The 23,208-nt window shown below is 37.7% G+C and overlaps 1 protein-coding gene across 1 annotated transcript in view; it reads right to left on the minus strand.

Annotated features, from left to right (window-relative positions):
• Positions 1 to 18,312, minus strand: part of LOC131920421 (transmembrane protease serine 11A-like) — a 45,665-nt gene extending 27,353 nt beyond the window's left edge. The window contains exons 1-3 of the mRNA XM_059274754.1: positions 18,248 to 18,312; positions 10,392 to 10,513; positions 8,780 to 8,898 (exon numbers count right to left, since the gene is read on the minus strand). Coding sequence (XP_059130737.1) covers positions 8,780 to 8,898; positions 10,392 to 10,513; positions 18,248 to 18,312 — 306 coding nt within the window. The remainder of the gene's footprint in view (positions 1 to 8,779; positions 8,899 to 10,391; positions 10,514 to 18,247) is intronic.
• Positions 18,313 to 23,208: the final 4,896 nt, after the last annotated feature.

Here is a 23,208-nt window from a genome sequence, read left to right on the forward strand (position 1 = left end):
CAGCCCTCTATACACTAGTACTGTGTAGCCCTGGCCTCTATTATCCTGAGTACTTGATCTTTGAACTATTGAGTCCTACTTCCTAGTAGTCCGTTTAGTTGATCCTTCATCTTCAGGCTAATCTCACTTATTACTGTCTGGGCTTTTTTTTTTTTTTTTTTTAATCCAATTTACACCTTCTACATATTTTATATTTATTTAAATAATTATATTATTTCTTTTATCAAACTGTAAAGGATTATAAGCAGACGTGGTGATTTTGTTTTCACAGTCTGTGATATCTAGCCCAGCACTTTGCAGTGAGAGTTACATTGCATGTTCATAGAATGAACAAATAAAAGGGAGACATTTTCTATCAGAAAGCCTTGCATTTACCAGGAAAGTTCTACGATAGGCTTAAATGTATCCCTTACATCAGGCTGAGATCAATACTTCTATACAAAAAAGAAAATTGCATGTGAACTATTTGAAGGGATGTTTTTTTCTTCTCATGACTTTCCCAGCAGTCTGTTTCCTTGAGACAAGTTGCTCCACCATGAGGCTACATGTGGTAAACGTAGGAGTCATAGTCACCATTGTCTGCTAACTGGGCACTAAGTTCAAACTCCCTTGCATTGGAGCACACGGACTTCTCTCATCAGCAGTTGGAGGTGAGTACTATTATTATCCACATTATTCAGATGAGGAAGTGACTTACTCTAGCTGACACTGCAGTGAGCCGCAGAATCATGAGTAGGCCAAGGTTGGCCAGCTTCTCTGCTTCCTAATGCCCTCACAGCACTCACCTAAGGATGAGCACACAAGTAGGTTTTCACCAAGAGCTCCTCACCACCATGGTCAGTACAGTGTGCCAAAGAGGTTCATCAAAAATAAACAGCACCATCCTGGTAGCTTTTACTGCAATCTACTTGCAATGTTATTTTATTGACTGAAATTCAGGATAGTGAGTGTGTGTGTGTGTGTGTGTGTGTGTGTGTGTGTGCGCGCGCGCGCGCACTCATCTGGAGGCCAGAGGTCAGGGTTAGGTGGCTTCCTCAATCATTGTTCACCTTACTTTTTGAATCTGGAGCTCATTGATTCAGCTGGACTGCCTGGGCAGTGAGACCCAGGGAACCTGTATCTGCCTCCCTAGCGCTGCCGGGTTATATACAGAAGCTCCCGTGCCTGGCTTAAACAGTGAGCACTTCACTGACTGAGCCATTTCCCAACCCTCCCACACTTTTTTTTTTTAATTGAAAAATTCAGCTGTAAATCCTTCCTTCAGGGCTGGGTGGAGGATAGCCAGCCTGAGTACCAGGTAATGTCTATTGCATTTCCAGAGTCACTGGACAGAGGTCAGATCTACTTCTCCTGGCTTTGAACACAGTGTTGTATCTACTGGAGAAAGGAGCTGGATCCAGTGTCATCTGAGGTCTGGATATGTGGGTGGAACGACGTGGAAGTGTGACTTTCTGATTACCTTAAGTCACTAGGCCTAGAGATCACTAAATAGGGAGTGTTGCTTCATGATGCTGTCAGTTTCTTTGATTGCACTATCCTTTTTCAATGTCTCCTTGCAGGATGCCTGAAGGAAACACACATCTGTGACTAGTCACACATTGCTGGCTTTAGTATACTAGGTAACTTTATTCCAACTTGGTTAATATTCCTGAGATGGAGAGTCGAAGTAAATATGTCAAAATTAAAAGCTTACAATTAAACACAGTAAAAGATAAAGTGCTAACTTTCAATGTGCCTCAAAAATCAGGATCTAAAAATTATCTTTTGAAAGAAGCATCAAATATTCATCTATTTCAAATAATACTAAAGAAATTTAATATCAGGAATTTCAAAACAAGAGAGAGAAAGTCACCATGTAGAAGGTTCCTGTCCTCTCTGGGCTTGCTATCTTTTTAATCTCTAAATTTGGTTAGGAGGGAGAGAGAGAGAGAGAGAGAGAGAGAGAGAGAGAGAGAGAGAGACAGAGAGAGACAGAGAGAGAGAGAGAGACTTTATTCAGTCTTGTTTCTCATGTCCAATGTCCAACATATTACTGTATTTCAAAGTAGTGAATTAATAATCTGAATAAACTATAGATTATCTGGAGGGGTAAGGACCATGCCATACTTCTACATTTATCATGTTTAGAGATCTCTCATATTGCTGCCCTTCTCAGAAACCATTCCTCAAAAAGCACACTCATGCACAGGTTTCCTCCAACTGTAGGTTACTTATGCTACACATACGTGTAACATTATGACCATCAGCATTCTCTCTTTGTTATAATTGCTTCTATTACTGTTTTTCTCCCAGACACTGACTGAAGCTGGGAAATGACAATGAGAACACCTTTATACAATAAGCAATTCTAATATATTGGTTAAGAAAATTAGTTATATTTTCATATAAAAATAAATGAAAGAACTGAAATTGGTTTTAACAGTTTTATCTCCCACTTTAGCTGAGTCTCTCCATACTGGGAGAACAATTTACTAGGAAGAGGACACACTTGGCATTTCCTATATGGCTTCTGAATAACCCCCCCATCAGTTAGTAGCTGCAGAATTTAAACTCAGAGGCTTAGTTCTCTGATGGAGAGGATAATAGCACCCCTATTACAATGATAAATATTAGACATGAAATATACAACACTTATCTTCTTCCTTGACAGGATTCTCTGCAAGAGCTCAATCAGCCACTTTCCATTCCCGTATTCTCAACCTCTGAGAATGAAATGTTTTCTGGTTTCTGCTAATTATCAATTAATCATTATGAGTCTCACTATGTACCTCCAGCTAGCCTCAGACTAGGTTGAACCATCATGCCTGTCTTTGCTCTTTCCTTTTATTTAAAATTTCTTTGATCTTCCAAATTCTGTCTTCTTTCAAGGCATACAGCCACAGCTCAAATCTCTCTCTGATATAATTTCAAACATCAGAGTTTCTTTAACACCGTTACTGAATTTAAGTTCATTATCATCTTGTTCCAGCTGCTTTTTCTCAGTAGCACTTCTGCTGTGGTGTACATCAGAGCCAAATCCTTCATTCTGCCTTCTAACTGGGGTTGTTCCTAAAATTACTTAAAAAAATTACTACCTATTTCTAAGTCCTTTGTCTGTATAACTCTAGATACAAAATCTCAAGGATATTTTGAGGGTAATTCTGAGCCCTGTTTCTAGTGTTCCTAAAAACAAATAAGGCAAGTTAGTCAGTGGTGATGCATGCCTTTAATTCCAGCACTGGGATGGCAGAGGCAGGAGGATCTCTGAGTTCGAGGCCAACCTAGTCTACAGAGAGAGTTCCAGGACAGTCAAGGCTACACAGAGAAACACTGTCTCAAAAAAAAAAACCCCAAAACAAAACAAAACCAACCAACCAAACAAACAAAAAAGAATAAATAAGGCAAAATTGAGAACTTCTTTGTCATGGGAGCAGATTCTTATTTACCTGGGTATGGGGAAACTGAGGAAAACTCTAAACTCCAGTTGTTGCTATTGGTTGCAATCTCATGTGAACAGGATAACTGACAGAGAATGATGTGTAAGAAACCGAGAGGCTCTGGGAATTTGGAGGATGACATACAGGTAGCAAACTCACATCATCATTCTTACAGATGACCTCTATCCTGGGGACAGATGTTCACTAAGGACGTGGAATCTCAAATCATAATGTCTACCTTCAAATCTTCACTGTATCATTTAACAAGATAATCAAAACATGTGACCTTGAGCAAATTAGGTTTTCTGTATCTTCATATTCTCATCTGTAAAACTGAGGTTGTAAGTTATCTCTCTCAAAGAGTTGTCGTTGAGGATTAAGTGGAATAAGATGTATATGATGCTCAAGGCCTTATTTCATATTATATATTGTTACTATCATGGTATGACAAGTTTATAGCTTTCATATGTATAATGATCCTATGGTTTCAAATGTTTTTGATATTTCTGAAAATATTCTCTAGGTAAAACACCCTGTCAATGATTCTACTTATCCTCATAAGACTTAGATAGAAGTTAAGTATATCATTGATTGTGATACCTACAATGGTTCCAGTTGTGATTTTTTTTGACTTTACAGTGGTGTGAAAGCTGGACATTTACTAGAAACTGCAGTTTGAATGTTGGATTTTAATCTTTTCTTGGGTTAGCAATATAGGTATGATATACTGTCACAGTGCTGGGCAACAATACTGTACAATGTGATGTGTTTTATGATTTTTGCATATGGGTGCCCACTAAATGACCTGAGCCATCCATCAGTTTGTTATAAAATAGGTTTTGTGAGAGATTATTTTGTCCAACTCTAGGCTAGTGTATATGTTCTGGATGTCTTTAGGGTAGCCTAGGCTAAGCTATGATTTTTAGTCAGTTAAATGTACTATATGCCTTTTTGACTTATAAACATTTTCAGCTTGTCTTAGGATCATTGGGGGTAATGATAATAACTTATAGGACATCTTTGCTGGTGTCAGGGTATCAGTCCTCTCTAGAGGATGTGAGGGGATGGCTACCTCTGTCACATCATTTCTTGGAACTGGGATGAGTTTTAGCAATATTGGGGCATGAACTCCATTTACTTTTACATCTCCATTTCCATTCAAATCAGTAAAGCCGAAACTATGAGGCAGAACAAGATCGGCAACTCATCTTTCTTGGTGATCTAATTAGTGTCCATATAGGAGAGAGAAGAATCTGGTTTTACTCATTAGGATTTAGCAACTATTAAGAGGAGTGGCTCAGGATGAGGTATGAACTCTTCCAGGAAGTCCTCTAAAGCAAACTTGGTAGGGGATGGGGAGAGCACCTGCATCGTTTAAAAAAGAGTGAGATAGTACAAAGCTTTTCCTGTCCATGGGGATCCTCCTTGATCTCCTTTACCTTTGACACTCTCCTGTACTTATTGTCCTTTACATACAATTTAATCCTTAATTATATCATGTCCTGCTGTACAACTCCATGTGTATTACTCACATCTCCCCCAAGAGATTGCAGCAATTTGAGAAGACAGATCATATTTCCTTTTCTGAAAGATGACTGATGTGCCAACAAAAGCAATAAGCTCAATACCCATATTATATATTAACAAAAGCTTAGATTGCTTAGTTGGTTGTTTTTGAAAACTAGTTTATTAGACAATGTCTAAAAACTGGTTCCCTACCTAATGTCACACTAGAAAGTATTCACTAGATGAATTAAAGACTTAATATTAAATATAAAATTATAAAATTAATAGAAGAAAAGTACAGTAAGATGTTTTTATGATTAACAAAGAGGAAAGGACTATCAAAGAACTTTCAAAACAGTTGCAAGGCTAAGAAAATTTGTATGATTGCATAGATTTTCATTTCACCAACAATACAAATAGAAGAAAAAGGATGTGATATCTATAAAAATAAATATAATGTAAGCAAACAACAAAAATAAAAACATAGGCAAAAAATACGTACAGAGGATTTGTAGAAAGAAAAACTCCAAAAGAAATGAGGTTACAAATTTATTCGTGATTTGAAAAGTGCACATTAAATCATGCATAAGTAAGACTGCTACTTTATGCCTATTAGGTTAGCAAATAATGCCAAGAAAAGAAAAAGTAATTGCAAATTATATGAAGTGGACTATATGTTTGTGTACTCCTGTAATAGTTTAAATATCAAATGTCTTCAAAACAGACTTGTGTTTTAAAAGCGTTCTACCTAGTAGATAGCACTATTTGGAAGGATATGGACCCTTTAGCAAGTGAGGTATAACTAGCCAAAATAAGTCTCTAGGGGCAGACAATTGAAAGCTATGTGGAGCCCCAGTTTCTATGGAAACTCTTTTCTCCTTTCTGGTCTACTGTGCCATGACAGCTATCTACTCATTGTTTGTCTCTAGTGTGGTGCTGTTTGAGGAGGCTGTGGAACCTCAGGAAATGGGGCCTAGCTGGGGCAGGCAGGCTATTTGAAAGCTGTAGCCAGGCCGTGGTTATAGTGCTTTCTATCTTCTTGTCTACTGTGATGTGAAAACGTAACCTGTGTCACACATTACCCCAGCTCTGGTGTTCTGCTCAAATGCACGGGACCAACCAACTATGGACTGAGATAAAATAAATATTTCTTCCCTTAAGTTATGTCTGTCAGGTGTTTTGGTTCTTATTCATAGAAAAGTAATAAATAATTATCCCTTCATATTTTGAAGAAAATTTTCTATGACCAAGAAGTAGGTTTTTACCAGTTGCCAAGTCTACTAGGATCTTGATATCAAACTCCTGAACTTCCAAATCTGTTTAAAATAAAAAAGCTTGTTGTTTAAATTACTCTGTCTATGGTGTTTTTGTTATTAAAACAAGAACAGAGTAAGACAATGGATGTTGGGAAAGATGTGCAGACATATGAATCGATCTGTACTGCAGATGAGACTGCACATGGACTCAGCCACTCGGAAGAGTAGTTCTTACCAGTGAGTGAAATTATGCCTAATGAGCCAGGAATTCTGCTTCCAGAAATACTCTTCTATATTGATAACAGGATAAGGAGCGTATGTTTTAGGACGTTTCCTACAATGACTGGCAAAAGCAAAGGTAGTATATGGCAGATCCAAACTATTGCTGGGAAGTTAATAGAAATTAATTCAACACCCAGTCAGCAGCATGGGGAAGTAGTTCATTCAAAATGATCTGCATAAAAAGAGGATGGAACGAAAGTGATTTATAGCACAAAAGACAAGTTTAAAGTATGCTCACAGGAACAAAATGTGCTTCTTCAAGAATGATTCCAAACAACAACAAACACTCATGAAACAAAATGGTGACATATAAAGGAAAGAATAAAGGACATTAAATATGTAGCAGGCCCTGGGGCTCCATAGCTTAGTTAAGTACCTATCCCATAAATACATAGTGACAATCACAAAAGGCTCTAAATATGCCTGTGACAATAATATGTCAGTATTTAACTCGATTTCTGTCCCTGGTGTACTTACATACCTAGAAACTCACATATAACTGACCCTTGAAAATACACTCTCAAATTCAGTTTCTATTACATTCATATCTCCAAATTTTGCTTTTTTATTTAATATTTAAAAATAAAAGGTAATAAAATGAGATATAGCAAAAAGTGACACATCAGAATCGGACAAAATAAACAGCAGGAAAAGAAACCAAAAGAAGGGACAAGAGTCAGAGACTCACTCATTTTCGCATTCAGAAATCCCATAAAAACACTAAGCTGGAAGCCATAATATAGATGCAGAGGACCTGGTGCAGATCCATGCAGGCCCTGTGCATGATGCTGAGAATTCATATGTTGTTCATTTATTTTAAGATCTGTTGCAATCCTATCTATTTAATTCAGTAAGAGTAGATTTTATTGGTTGTTATGTATTTAAACAATAACAACAATATTGAGTGTAGACTAAGTAAGACAAGTTTTAAGTTAAGTTTAAGACAAGTTTAAGAATAGTAATAAGTAGCCGGGCGGTGGTGGCGCACGCCTTTAATCCCAGCACTCGGGAGGCAGAGCCAGGCGGATCTCTGTGAGTTCGAGGCCAGCCTGGACTACCAAGTGAGTCCCAGGAAAGGCTCAAAGCTACACAGAGAAACCCTGTCTCGAAAAACAAAACAAAAAAAAAAAAAGAATAGTAATAAGTAATAACATTTTTAATTGTTCAAAGAATTTATTTTTTCAAGTAACACACACATCACAAAGTTTTATGGAGTCAATGATGTAAGAGGAAATGGAAAATATTGGGACACACACACACACACACACACACACACACACACACACACACTTGCCTCATTCTCATTCTGAGATTCCTCAAAAGTTTATTGCAAATGTCATTATCCAAAATACTCTGAATATAAAAGGATGGGAGAGCATACATCAATCTATAAACACGAATTATATGTTGATACATAAGGATGAAGGATAACTTAATGTTAATGGAGAATACACATTAGAAACGTGATCTATAGCATTACTGCAACCATGATGTAGTTGAGCATGTTGCATTCAGGAATATGGTGACATGAAAATGTGGTGATATGAAACATGGTGATATGAAAAAAGTGACAATGGATTGGAGAAAGAAAACGTTTTAAGGAAAAAAGTCTTGACTAAAATATGAAATACAATCGTATTTCATATACATTTCAACATATGTGGAATTTATTAATTTCACATATTTCAAATATAATTATTTATTCCCCTTTAAGTGACTTCACTTTCGTGTTTTCTTCAGATGAGTTAATCTGAGCTGTTTTTGAGTGAGGATTCATGGACATTCATAACACAACTTTAAAAAATTAAATAAGCATTTCCCTTCTGGAGGGCCTACTGGACTTCAGCTTTACCAAAACTGTTAGCACTAACTATAAATATTATGTAGTAAATCTGGGCCTCTTGCCTTTAATAACACATTTACCAGGTAAGATTGATATTTTCGTTATCTTTTTATATCTATTTTAAAAACTGTGTAATGTGGCCTTACAAGAAAGTATGTTGTCATCAAAAACTAGTTCCAGAGTGGTTAGACTTTTTCTATTAGGGAAACCCAGAGAAATTAGAAAAACAATTAGGCTAGATACCTTCACATACAATCCTTTGTCTTAAAGGAGATATTTGAGTCAGAATCCTCATTTGTTAGACAGGCATACTCCCTCACCTCAACTCTACCTATACATCCCATGAAATATCGGATAAACAGGTCTGAGGTGGAGGGCTAGAAAGCCACAAAATGATGTTGATGTGGGTGGTTCGAAAATTATGATTTTGAGAAATAAAATAAATGGCCTACAAAATTCAAATTTATCTGACTTACCAAATTTTCATTCACCTCCTGTAAGTCCTTCAGTTCATTTGAGCTCTTTCGTCCTGAATTGCTAATGGCTTGAATATCTGAAATTGTAATGGTCCCTTGATAATATTCCATTTTCTGGCCTGTGATGATAATGAAAAGTAGAAAATACATAATCTATGAAGACTTCAGGATCCAAGATCTAACTATAATGGGCCTGAAATGAAGTCTTAAATATATCACCAAGCTTCTTTCTATTGAGTTTAATAAAAATATAATAAATTAACACAGTTTTATATTAATAATAGTAGCTGACATTTGTTGAATCTTTACTATGTGCAGAATGCTCTTCACATGTATCATTTGATCATAATTCCAGTTTCCTGAGATTGGCATCACTCTGTTTCATAAAGGAGGAAAGTGAGACACAGTAGCATTAAATAGCTTGTTGTTTGCTATACAGCTATTAGGTGGCCTTTTCGAAAGTTTCAGTCTTACAGTGTGGCTCTAGAACTTGGATGCTCATTGTTATGTTTTCCTGTGCTTTGTTGAGGTGTAAACCATCCATGAGTACAGGTAAGTGGGCATTCTGACATATTTTTACTTGTGGTGAAAGATCCAAGTACAGTGAAGGAGATCACAAGCAGAAAAGCTGTCAGAGATTGTAACAGTTTGTAACAGAGGCGTCAGTCAGCTCATTGGCGGTCATCAGGAATGAAAAGAAAAGAGATCGGAGCCTGTTACCAAATAGTACTCCCATAGTTAAAGATGCTTTTGTAGTTAAATGAACTGACTCGTGGGTAGATCTTTTGTCATTGGTATAAACTGCTATTGGGGTTTCAGTAGAAGACTCTGAATATGGTAGGATGTCACTTGCATCTCCTAAAAGAGGTGTCACCCGTCACCAAGTATTTAAAGATGACATCAGATACAACCATTCAAGTAAGCAGCTTTAGCTACTCATGTTTATCACACACATTCATCATCTGAGTGTGCCATTGTGGAGACTTGTCAAAAATGTAAATGGTTTATACTTAGCCAAGAAAGATGTAACACAGAGAGAATTTTAAAATGCATTACTTGCATTAATATAAACATATTAGACAATAAACACAAAAATTATTAAATACAGTTTTGGGAAGAATAATTTTTTAAGAGTAAGTGATAATATTGAGTCATACTTTATCTGCGGTTTTAAATTCATTATTTCATTACACATGCTTTTTTCCTAGAAATTCTACGGGGCAGAGAACAATGGCTAAAAGTAAAAGAACCGATTTTGATAGCACATTTATTATAGTCTTTTATCTTGATATGCAGCAAATGATAAGATTTGCATAGTCTTACTCTTAGTAGCCCACAGAAAGTAACTATTTTTGGTATTGTATGTAAATTCTAAAAAATATTGTACCTCATCAAGTGAGAAGCTTGTATACTTTGATGAATGCTGTATCATAAGCACCCAGAAAAGTATTTGCGTTAATAGTGGTACAATAATAATTTGTTGCTGAAATGACAGAATAAGCTTTAAAATATTCTGAGTGGGGACAGTCCCGGGTGAAAGTATGAATCTCCTTTACAGATATGCACATCATGCTGTCCTGTGTGAGAAAGTGAAATTACCAGTTCTTCCTACCAGAGACTAAGACGTGAGCCAGAAGTCCAATGGTCACTGCCACCATCATCAGGGAGAGCACCGTGAGAAGGGCAGTTATCCATGGTTTCAGATCTCTGCTCTGGGTGCCACATCCTGCCACTCTGCACAAAGGAAGGCTATCGTTACTCTTACGTGGGAGTAGTTACAAGTTTTCTGGTTGTGATTGGATAAATTCACATGGCTACATGCTTCCTTACAGCAAGACGACATTTTTTTTTTTTTCAATTTCGCTTAAGGTTATCTTCATCCTGGAGGAGCTGCTGAAAAGATTAGAAATAGGAATCCTGTTCTTGCCCGGGTTTCTGCTTCTAATGCCATTTGGTGGCACCAATGTGATGCCAAACTGTTGTCAGCAGAAGTTCCAATGTCCTACATGCTGGCAAAAGCCCACCCCCTTCCAGTGCTCTTTTGTCTTATCAGTCTATCTAAGTTTCATAAACTTTTTTTATGATTTATTTATTTGTATGTGCATTGGTGTTTAGCCTGCATGCATGTCTGTGTGAGCGTGTCAGATCCCCTGGAACTGTTGTGAGTTGCCATGTGGGTGCTGGGAATTGAATCTGGGTCCTCTGGAAGAGCAGTGAGTGCTCTTAACCACCACCGGGCCATCTCTCCAGCCCCTATGTTTCACAAACTAACCCCAGATATACTCTTTTATTCACCCTTTTTAACTAGTGTGAAATCTTAAACAAGGAAAATTAGAAAAGTATAAAAAATTTTGTTCATCTTATAATTTTATCAATCACATTCTTGTCATTCAATCATTTTACCTCTGCATTAATAATGTGAATTAAGACATTATGACCTTTCACCAAACCATTGCTATAAACAGGCTATTTTCAATATCACATTAGCCCTCCTAACATTAATATTGCTCTAATATCTTCTAATAGTCAGTTGACCCTCAAATAAATTTTTATCTTCATAGTATTTACAGTTGTTTTACACAGGCCAAGATACAATCCTGTTTTAAACAGGTCCATGCAGAGTTTGTGGTAACTATGGCTTTTAAGTTTCTTTTAGTCAAAAACAACCATGCTTCCTTTGAAGTTTGGATGCCCTTGTTGAAGAGATCAAACTAAAAGTCTTTAAATAGTTCTGCCTTCTGTTCTTGTCTGATGCTTCCTTGAGGTATCAGTCAACTTGCTTTTCTAACTTCCTTTTAAAAAGGATTTACATTTTAAAGCCTTAATTAGGTTTGGGTTAAATTAATTTTCCACAAATACTTTACATATGATAATGTGTGCTTTATACTTCATTAAAATAAGAGTAGAGAAAATTGTCACAGTTTGGGATGAAAAGCTGCCTTTCTTCTATTAACTTTTGATGAGCAAATATGTTCATTGTATTTTATCACGCAATTACATGAGTGTGGAACTCCTTAATGGGCTGCATTAGGTTAGGTCATCTTTTACCACTAAAACCTGATGAGGACCCTGATACAGAATTAAAATTTTATAGACCGATAAGCCACAAGCAGGTTAAACCAAGCTTGCATATGAATTACAAGAACCTAGTGAGAAGTCATCAGGCCCTCTAACTCTAGTGATCCATCTCAACAGTTTTTCCACTATACTAGTCATGTTTGCCAGCTTTGTTAGTTTATCATTTCATGTTTGTATATTGATGACAATATTTCCTCTGGAGCAAAATATATTCTTCATATTTCCTTCACAGAATATACTGAAATGTTTTATTCAAAGTGAAGTTTCAGCATATAGTGATTATTTATTTTTTGGAATATGAAACAATTTTTGTAAGTTAATGTTAAGGTAAAAAGTATAATAGTTGAGGTCTAAATAATAAATACAAAGACAGATTTTCAGATGGATTTGCCAGTGTAGACGGGAAAAGCACACAAGATCTCAACCTACACGAAGAACTCTAGGCAACTGAGAAAAGCTAGAAGTAGGAGAGGTGGTCCTCCTTAGGGAAGGGCATGGCATGCCAACGGGTTGTCCAGTGCCCAACAGTCAACTCTGAAAGCATGCATACAAATAACATCACATGGACCAAGCAGGCTATATTTAGAATATACATGAATAAATGTATACACATGCATATATGCATGCAGTAACAATAAATGAAAGAAAAGGCTATGGATTTGCTGAAGAGTGGGAAGGAGTATATGGAAGGGTTTGGAGGGAGAAAATGGAATGGAGTAAAATTGTAATTACATTACAATCTCAAAGATTAAAAGAATACATTTATCCTATAAGCCTGAGAGGCATGAATTCTGTGTATTGAGAAAACAGACAATGGTTGATTAAAAATAACCCAGAGTTGGCTGAAGAAAGGCTGTATGTTCTCTGACTGATGCAATCTAACACACTCAATTATAAGAGCAAGCAGATGCTCCGCCAGATGAGATACTGTTTCACTTTCTAACTGCCCTGATGCTTAAATTCAAAATGAAAGAGATCTTAGTATAATTTAGCCACACTCCGAAAGAAGACACCTGTGTTCAGAGATATCAAGTGATTTCTCTCACATAATAGAAGTTGGTGATTTCTCAAACTAAGGTCTTTTGACTTCTAGAGCACAAATTCTTGGTGGCAGACTCTCTTTCAGTTAGTAACATTTTGGATTCTTATGTGTTCATCTATTCATTTATATATGAGATAGCTTCTCTATGGCTGCCTTGGAAGAGTTTCCTGGCCAAGAAAATGGGACTTCGGGTCAGCTTCCTGAGATTGTGTTCTGTCTCAGTTGGGTCCCTTCATAGACTCTTGTTAGGGTGTCCAAACAAAAGTTGTCCAAAGAAAGAAAGGCTTAACTTAAGAATATGTTCAAAATGCCAAGAGGTGGTGGTGCACGCCTTTAATCCCAGCACTTGGGATGCAGAGGCAGGTGGATCTTTGTGAGTTCAAGTCCAGTCTGGTCTACAGAGTGAGATCCAGGACAGGCTCCAAAGCTACACAGAGAAACCCTGTCTCAAAAGACAGCGACAACAACAAAAAGAATATGTACAAGCTTTCAAATCTATCCATTTCCTTATTATACAACAACAGTTCCTCTGAATAGAACAAATAGAGGAAGGCAATGGTGAAAAACCACACCCCTACTGCTCAGGTATTTACACAGGGAAAAAGAGTGGTTCAACTTCACTGTATGCTGCTAAAGTGCCATATGAGTTGCATCTTCAAATCCCACCGAGGAACTGTGAACATCTGGGGGAGAATGAGTAACAACAAACTACAGTGAGAACTTTCATTGGAAGTGTTATATTTGGGGAATACTGGGGGTGACTGAGTGGTTAAAAGTGCATGCCGCTCTTGCAGAGGACCTGAATTCAGTGCCCAGCACCCATGCCTGGCAGAACACAGCTGCCTGTAACTCCAGTTCCACAGAGATTCAATACCTCTGGCCTCTGTGTGCACTTACACTCACATTCGCCCACCCATGCATAATAAAATGAAATGTAATGTGTCTTAGAGATGCTTGAGGGACCATAGTCCCCGTACAGCTTTGAGTAACACAAGCTACAAAGCAAGCCCTAAGTTATAGCTACTGCTACTTAATCTTACATAAATAAACACTTCATTTAAGACCAACTTTTATGGATATAAACATGCAATGCATGAAGGCAAAAAGCACACCATTACCTTCCCATTCTGCACAGGCTCAACTAGTCATCTGCTTAAGATCACTTCAGATTAGCAAAGAAACACTTAGTAAAGCTGTTTGGACTCTAGCCTGTCTGTAAATGGGTGCACCATTTTGTTATACATTGTTTCCCTTGTGCTGTCAAAACAAACACAGGTGTATTCATTTTTCTATCCTGGGGTAATTAATTACACCAAATTAGCAGCTCAAAGCAATACCTAGTGCTCTATGTGGCATGGCTGGCTTCTCTGCTCGTGTCTCTCTCTCTCTCTCTCTCTCTCTCTCTCTCTCTCTCTCTCTCTCTCTCTCTTTCTCTCTCAACTTAAATATGGATGTATTTGGGTTGTTTATTTTTATTGTAATTTTTGAGAGTTATATTTTAATTACATTTTTTCTCCCCTCTCCTCCCTCCAAATCTTCCCATATGCCTCTACCCTCTCTCCTTTACATTTATGGCATCTTTTTTCACTAATTATTATTACATGCCTATATGTATAGCTATATACAATATACTCCTAAACATAACAAGTTCAGTCTGTATAATATTATATGTATGTTTTCAGGGCTGATCATTTGGCCCTGGACAACCCAGTGCTCATGGTCTCTTATGACTGAGATTGAGGTTTCGGTTGGGGCTGCTTTTATTGTCTGTGTTTTTGATACATTTCCAAGTTCACCAGAATAGCAGAGCTCAATTTCTTGCTGCTAAACTGAGGTCAAATTAAAGCCCAGTTCTTTCTTAAGGTATTATTGGATTGGACTTCCAAGAATAATATCCCATTTTTAAAAGTCAATTTCCTGGGGACATCATTACAATTGGTAAAATCTTCTCACTGCATCTAGATAGGTGTTTGATTCATATTCCTTCTCCTGGAGAAGGAATGTGTACAAGAGAGGGTGGGGATGTTGCTGTCATTCTGGATTTGCTACACTACAACTAAAAATATTGTGACTTTAATGAGAGTGAATATGTTCACCGTCGGGGGGGAAAGCATGTGTGAACTAAACTGTAGACTGGTCTTGGAGAACTGTTCCATGAGAGGGAATTCCTAAGATGGGTATAGAATAAAAAGAACAGGAGGGAATGGTTTTATTCCAGTAATGTTTTTAGACACACAGAGTGAACTCTTAGAAATTAAAATGAGGAAAGAGCTAGAACTAATTCCCGGTCATGCCGTAATTGGCACTTTGCATTCTTTTGGCGGACCAGGAAAGTATAAATGATCCCTTATTCTGAACTGCACAACCTATAATCTCCATGAAACCTAGTTCGTTCACATCCATTACCTTCATTAGTCAGTTTTGAGAAGGGTGTGTTCATGGCTTGTTTTCCTTTTTAAGATGCTGTCAAAGAAAATATGGTACCTAATTCAATAACGTGACTTTGCTTCTAAATCTTGCAGGTTGAAAAGACACAGAGAGCTAGAGTATGCAGTTCCTTCGTATCTTCATATGTGTGAATTCAAAGATTACTTAAGCAAAAGGGCATGCTGAGCCTTGTGTCCCCATAGGGATCTTCTTTTCCCTAGGAAGGACCTTCCTGACAGGCAGCCTGTCCTTTATTGTTTTGTCTATAGGCCTCAGAGTTTTCATCCTTTGGATTATTTTCCTGCTTTCCCTAAGAAGGTACATGTTATTGCTATGCAAATGTCTTAGGGTTACTATTGCTGTGATGATACACCATGACCAAAAGCAACTTGGAGAGGAAAGAGTTTATTTGGCTTTCACTTCTGCATCACTGTTCATCACAGAAGGAGTTCAGGACAGGAACCCAGACAAGGCAGGAACCTGGAGGCAGGAGCTAATGCAGAGGCTGTGAAGGAGTCACAGTTTACTGGCTTACTGACTTGCCCCACATGGCTTGCTGACCCTGTTTCTTATAGAACTCAAGACAACCAGCCCAGGGGTGGCACCACCTACAATGGTCTGGGCCCCCTTCCCCCATCAATCACTAATTGAGAAAATGCCCCTCAGGCTTGCCTATAGCCCAATCTGACGGAGACATTTTCTCAAATGAGGCCCCCTCCTCTCAGAAAACTCTAATTTGTGTCAAGCTGACATAAAACTAGCCAGCACGAAATGTGTATACGTAAGATTGCCATGCAACTGTCTATTTACACCTTGGTTATGTCCCTACGGATTTTCATGAAACCTCTTTTTTAACTTCATTTTATATTATATGATGTAAAAAGAGATTTTGCCCAGTTTCTCATTCCACAAGTCTACTTACTAATGTAAGTAAACAAAGGTAACAAATATATTTTTAAGCAGCCAACACCAGGGACTGAGGAGATAGTTTTGTGGATTTGAATGCTTAGTGCTCATTCAGAGGAACTGGGTTCAGCTCCCAGCCCCCACATGGTGACTCACAGCAACCCATAACCCCAGTTCCAGGGAATCAAGCTCACTCATGACTTCCACAGGCCCCTCTCCCCTTCTTTCCCATGCCTGGGAACCTTCATTGATGGAAAATTCTTACAGAATCTAAAAATTTCCCTTTGAGCATTTGCTGCAAGAAGTCCTCAGCCACTCACTACAGGGAAAGAGCAAAGAACATTTTGTGGTGACTTTGACATAGAACTATCTACTGATTAATCTTTAAATATCTTTTAGAATCACCATTTAATACAAAAATTATAGATATGCTAGCTATTACTTGAAATTATACTTTATAGGGTTAATATATTACCACATGTGACCTAAAAATCACTCTTGTCACTAGAATCACTTGTAGTACTTTTATATTTTACTCTGAGACAGAAACAACTTACTAAGTTCATATATCTTGAGTCTTCAGCTAAGACCTCATTTATTTTAGAAACATATATTCCTATTTCTAATGGATGGTGCACAGTTGTGTGTGTGTGCAAGGCCTATGTCGTGATATTTCAATATATGTATACATATATTGAATATATATGGGCAATGATCAAATCAAGGTTGCTGCATATCTATCACTAGGTGTTTATCATTTTTTTTTTGGCTAGGGATTTTCAAAATCTCCTCCACTAAGCATTTTTGGAATACTCAATTAATTATTACCCTTAATTGTTTTCCTAGCAATAGAATATTAGAAGTGATTCCTTCTACGCAATTGTGTAATGGTATCTGTTAGGTGTTCTCCCTGCATTTGGCTTCTATGAACCAGAACACTTCTTTTGGAAAAGCAAATTGTTCTTTAAGAGGCTGGTTTTTACTTGTTAAGAAAGTTTTCCAGATGGCACAAATGGATGATTCATGAGATTTGGGCAGCGTGGAAATAAAGGCTTTCCTGAAATGAGGTAGGGACTGTTTTACTGGACAAAAGTTTTATCAGTCTTTGCTGTGCTGGCATCTCGAATTTGAGTTTGACTTTGCACTTTCACCCTTGCTATTGGCCTTAAATGTGTGTGCGCATGTGTGTGTGTGTGTGTGTGTGTGTGTATGTGTGTGTGTGCATGTGTGTGCTTTCCAAAAATAATTATTCCCTTCAGCCCCCACTTCAAAGAGATTTTGTAATAATGGCAGTGATGATTTGAGAGACAGGAGGCTAAGAGGAAGGATGCAAAGGGAAATGCAATGAACACACACTTTTCTATGCAGCTAAGTGATACCTTCAGATTTTAATTTGTGTGTGTGCGTGTGTGTACATGCTCATGTATAGGTGCAGAAGCCAGAAATTTGGTGTTCTCTGCTACTATATGTCTTATAACTTTGAGTCAAAACTTTTCACTGAACCTTGAGCTAGGCTGGTGACAAGCCCCTGGAATCCTCCTGTCTCCACTGCATCCTCCCATGCTGGGTAACAGATGGGCATGACTATACCTAAGTTTTTTTTAATGAGTTCTGAGGATTTTTACTTACATCCTCATGCTTGTGATGCAAGTGTTTTTACATTTCCACAGCTCACAGTTTAATTTCTCATAGCTTATGTAGACATATATCTTCTCCAAAATTAAAAGATCAGGAGGGCAGTAAATAACTCATGCACAACACTGGGACACTTCTTAAGCATGTTCCCAAGTAGGAAGAAGAGGGGATGCTTCTCATAATCAAATACTATTTGGTAATGAAAATAAAAACAATTTGGGAAATTTTGAAAAGGATCTTTTTTTCTGAGCTTTTAGTGGTTTCAAATGAAGAGAGTAAAAATGGGAAGCATGTTCACAGTTTTCTACATGACCTGGCCATTGCCACACTCACAGTGCATCACACACCACTTACTGGAAATGAAAAATTTCCATGCCTACTTCTCATCAGCTTTTGTTCCACTGCTTCTTGGATCCTCCCGCTTCTCTGAAGGAGCAGAAGACATGGTTGTGCATGCGTTCTCACCAGTGTGAGGTGTCTTCAATGACAGGAGAAACTGAGAGACCTATCTTCTTGTATTTCTGTCTTATTTACCTCCCAGAGCTGGTGACCAGCCAGGAGGGCAAGGCAAGAAGGAGAAAACTACGTAAAATATCACTGTGTGTTGAGAACAAAGGACATTTTCCGTGGGGAAAGACAATGGAATTCAGGCTGGGCTGAGTTCAGGGAACTGAGAAGGAAATTGGCAATGCGGGAGAGACTTCAGCACCTCGGCTCTTTGCCCTGGTCCCAGGGATGCAGATCAGAAACCAAAACTAGCCTTTAAGGGGGCTTAACTGTGAGAAGCTTGACATTGTCAGAGGAGGATGTGAGCTGAAGGCTGCTGAGAACAACTTTTCTCCACCCCAATAGTGTCCTCCATGCAGTAAGTAACATACAGATGTGGCCATTATCAGCCAATTTGTTGTTATTATTATAATTACACACAATAGAAATCAGCCATTCTGAGAAAAAGAGTATTTTATCATGAGGATATTGCAAGGAATTTTGGTACCACAAGCATTTGGGGTTTTTAATCATCTTGGAGTTGCATCAAAGACATTTACACAAGTAGACATTAGAAAGAACCTAGGACCTAATCAATGATAAGAAAACTTGCTACTGAGGTTCAATTGACACAATAAAATTATGGTATTATTTAAAATGTGTACTATTAATAGGACAATAAAGGATTAAATAAACAGGCGAAACAAAGCTTATTATACTATGTTCTATGTTCCCCCAAAGATAGGTAGTACTTAATGCTCCTATGTAGTGTATGTGTGTGTTTATGTGTATGCATGTGAACATTTAGTCTTGACACATTTTTCAGTTTCTTCCATTAAGGTATGTAATGAGTTTGTTGGATTGGCGGTTGAGATTCAGGCTGGAATGATCATCCATCTACTAAGAATGATTTCTATTTATGTCAACGCCTGTGTCACAGCATCCTTCAACACAAATCTATCCTAAAAATTACCTCTAAGAGTTAACCAGCTATAGCAATATATTCTCGTCTTCACTTTTGGGTTTTTATTTATCTATTACCTTTCTCACTCAGTTATACATCCACTTATCCACTTGTATCTATTTTCTGCAAGTTTTTCTTGAGACTTTATTGTGTTTTAAACGCCATGCTGAGTTCGGGCGAGTAAGGATGACTATGACATAGGCTCTAAGTTCAAGGAAACCGTGTTACAACCCTTTCTGTGACTGTTGAGACAAAGTCTCTTGTGTTGCCCAGGCTGACCGTAAACATACACATTCCACCTGCCTCAGTTTTCTAGATGCTGACATTATAGGAACACGCCACTGCACACAGCTTCATGGTACAACTTTTAAGACCTATGAGATTAAAAATAATATAGTACTGCAAACTTTTTTCTGTAAATATTTAAACTAGCAAAAAAAATTCATTTCATTAACAAATATGAAAGTTCTCTAATTCTTAGAAATGTTCTCTGATTCTCCCTCTGCGTGGTATAGCCCAAGCATTTTATATGGACATATTGACTTACTGTTTAGGGTAAGCCGGATCCTCTGGATAAGTGAGACAGTTGATTAGCTTGAACTGTTTAGGAGGCCCCCAGACAATGGAACCGGGACCTGTCTTTGGTGCATGAGCCGGCTTCCTGGAGCCTTGGGCCTATCCTGAGACACTTTGCTCACCCTTGGTGTAGGGAGGAGGGGACTGGACCTGCCTCAACTCAATCTACCAAGCTGGGCTGACTCCCCAGGGGAGACCTTGCCCTGGAGGAGATGGGAATGGGGGGTGGATTGGGAGGGAAGGCTGGGGGTGGGAGGAGGGAGGACAGGGGAATCTGTGGCTGATACGTAAAATTAAATTAATTATAAAATAAAACTATTTTTTTAAAAAAAAGAAATGCTTGCTTTCAGTGTGTGGTGTGACTTGTGTTTTGAGTTTTCCACAACCTTGGCACCTTCAGTTCCCTTACCCTGTGTTAAGTGGCAATAATTAACCTTACCCATAGGTGGGAAGGTGCAGAGTGAGCAAATGAAGGTCTCTAGCTTATACTGAGTCCTATTCTGGTCTGGAGTTTTCATTTAGGGTTTCAGTCTTTTTAGGGAGGAACAACCTTTTCACAAGGGTCACGTATCAGATATCCTGCATATCAGATATTTACATTATGATTCATAACTGAAGCAAAATTACAGTTATGAAGTAGCAATGAAAGTAATTTTATGGTTGGGGGTCACCACAACATGAGGAACTCTATTAAAAGGTCTCAGCATTAGGAAGGTTGAGAACCACTGATATAGATGATATCATGTATTTGATGCCACAGCTTGGTGAGACCAGCCTTAGCGCTACCATTTCACCAGTAAAGTTGGAATTAAGGGAAGGAAAGACCTTGTCTGTGTGGCTTCAAAGCTGCCTGTTTGCAGCCAGATCACCTTGGTACCCAATGGGGAAGCCCAAGATAGAATAGTATTCAGGGTTTGCTTACTGGATGTACTGTTAGTAGGTCCACTTCTGCCACTTCCTGGGATTTTCAGACATATTAAGGAGTGTGTCAGATGGAGTAATTGTGATCTGGGGCAATGTTTTCTTCTCATTTAAACTGTGATCGCAGAGGTTTGTTTTTACCAGGATTGTAATGAATAAATAATCTAACAAATACCATGATTCAAACTGGTGCATCCTTAACAAATAAGCAATAAGGAAAAGCCCCAGTTATAATAAGTACAAATAAATTACTACCCAATGTGGAATTATGGACTGCTCTGATAATAAATTCCTACAATCTTGACTCCCAAGTATAATATACATGTATCTTCAGTCTTCCTCTTTTATTAGAAATATTATTCCCTATATTCCTGATAATTAAGAAGTGAGAGCACAACTAAGACAATGATTTACAAATCTCAGTGACACAAATATTCCCTTCAGTCCACTAACTATAGAGAGGTACCTGGAGCATATGAGACTGTGAGTACTTCACCAAAATTTAGAATTAGAAAACACAAAATATTATAGTCTAAAAAGCTGTTAAAGAGAGGAAAAACAAGATGCCCTTTCCATTAATCTTGGACTTTGCCTTCACATTCAGGTCCTAGCTTTTCATTCATTCATTTGTCATGGTGGGCTCGGTGCTCCCTCCACCTACAGAACCGAGTTGCTAACAGGAGCTAAGTCACAAATGTGTGAGGATTACATGGGCTAACAGGAGTAGAAGGCATATTTATAAGCACCATGACTTTGCTGGAAACATAGAAAATGTAATATTCAATCAATAACTTACCAGTTAGTAATTTTAACTCTGAAGACAGTTTTATACTGTATCAGGGACTAGACTTAACAAATTAGCAAGTAATTGAAACAATTATCCAAAATAAAATTACAATTAAAACATGAATACTTGTAATGGACTTGTCCTGAACTGCCTTTTCCTCTAAAGGTGATAGCCAAGAGATGAATTTAGTTTTTCCCTTATATTAAACACTGCTTATAATAAAGAGCTAGAGGATGAGGGGGCTTCTGAGAAGTCGATCCCAGTTTCAGATGAAGAATGCACTTGGTATTATAGCTTATCTGTTATAAAGGAGATAAGCGAGATTTTTAAAGTGAGTGAAATCCCTCAATCATTAAAGATTTTGAAAGGATAGAGGTATGGCTATTCTTTGAGGGAAACCTAAACAGAGAGTTCTGCAATTGCAATTTGTTGCTTTAAAACTAACCCAAGAACAGTGATAAGATCACATACCCCACGGAGGAGACATCCGGGTTTATGACAGCCCAAACAACAGGCATGTGAATCAAATAGTATGTTCCCAAGTCTTCCACAATGTGTTTCTTGTTAATGAAGAAATACGAATTACAATAGTGAGCAGAACAGTAGACTGTGCTTCAGAATGAGTGTAGGTGAGACAGAGGGTATCATGGCACCTTGTCCTCAGTCCTTAGGATGCCTGTTAGTGGGATTTGCTATCTCTTCCAAATATTCCATTTTGGGTGAGTTTTCCTGAATTTGACTCAAAGCAACTATTGCTACCTAGCATTTCTTACCATCTCCATTCTTTGTTAATGATATGTCACTGATGTCAAAATTAGTGACAATTGAACATTAATATTACTCATATAATTTGCTTTCCCTATATTGTAAAAATTTGTAGGCACATAATTGTTCACTACGAAAGAAAATTTTTGGTGCCTATACTTACAAAACTTGATAATTTTAATTGAAAAAATGAGAAATATAAGATTTTGCTTTACAGTGTCTTAATGTCTATATAAACATTGGGTATGGGTTTACTAATTCAATGAATTTTAACAAATAAGCAAAACATTGGCACAAATGTTCATATTAGTTTGCTTTTTCATTTGTTCAGTAAATATCTGTGAGGTGTTGGCTGTGTGTGAAACATTGATGACCCTCCTAAGTGTGCCAGAGATCATAGATAGCCGCTGTATAATTTCTTTCTAAAGCACTGATCCAAGTAAGTATTCTGAGGGGGACAAGATGTCCAGTAAAGCTCACTGACTTGTCAGCCTGTCTAGGATCAAATTCTCACATCTGACCTTCTACCTAGGATGGCACCTTCTACCTAGAAAGGTAGAGGTTAGTAAGGTGAACATGCTGATTCATGAATAAGACTGTGATAGATGGTTTAGGACTCTAAGGAATTCTGGCATCTGACAGTCTTATAAGCCTGGAGAAGTCTTCTAACTTCTGTGTCTTCAGATTTTACTCATTAGGATAGACATTAATGATCCCCATTCCACTGAGCTTAACAGGCTGGCTAGGCTCTTAAATGAAACAACATATGTAAAAATATTTTGAAAATATTATAAATATTAACAAAAATGAAATGTTATCATCCTAGCTGTTAAAACTATATA

This window comes from Peromyscus eremicus, chromosome 10 (assembly GCF_949786415.1).
Source record: "Peromyscus eremicus chromosome 10, PerEre_H2_v1, whole genome shotgun sequence".
Classification (NCBI taxonomy): domain Eukaryota; kingdom Metazoa; phylum Chordata; class Mammalia; order Rodentia; family Cricetidae; genus Peromyscus; species Peromyscus eremicus.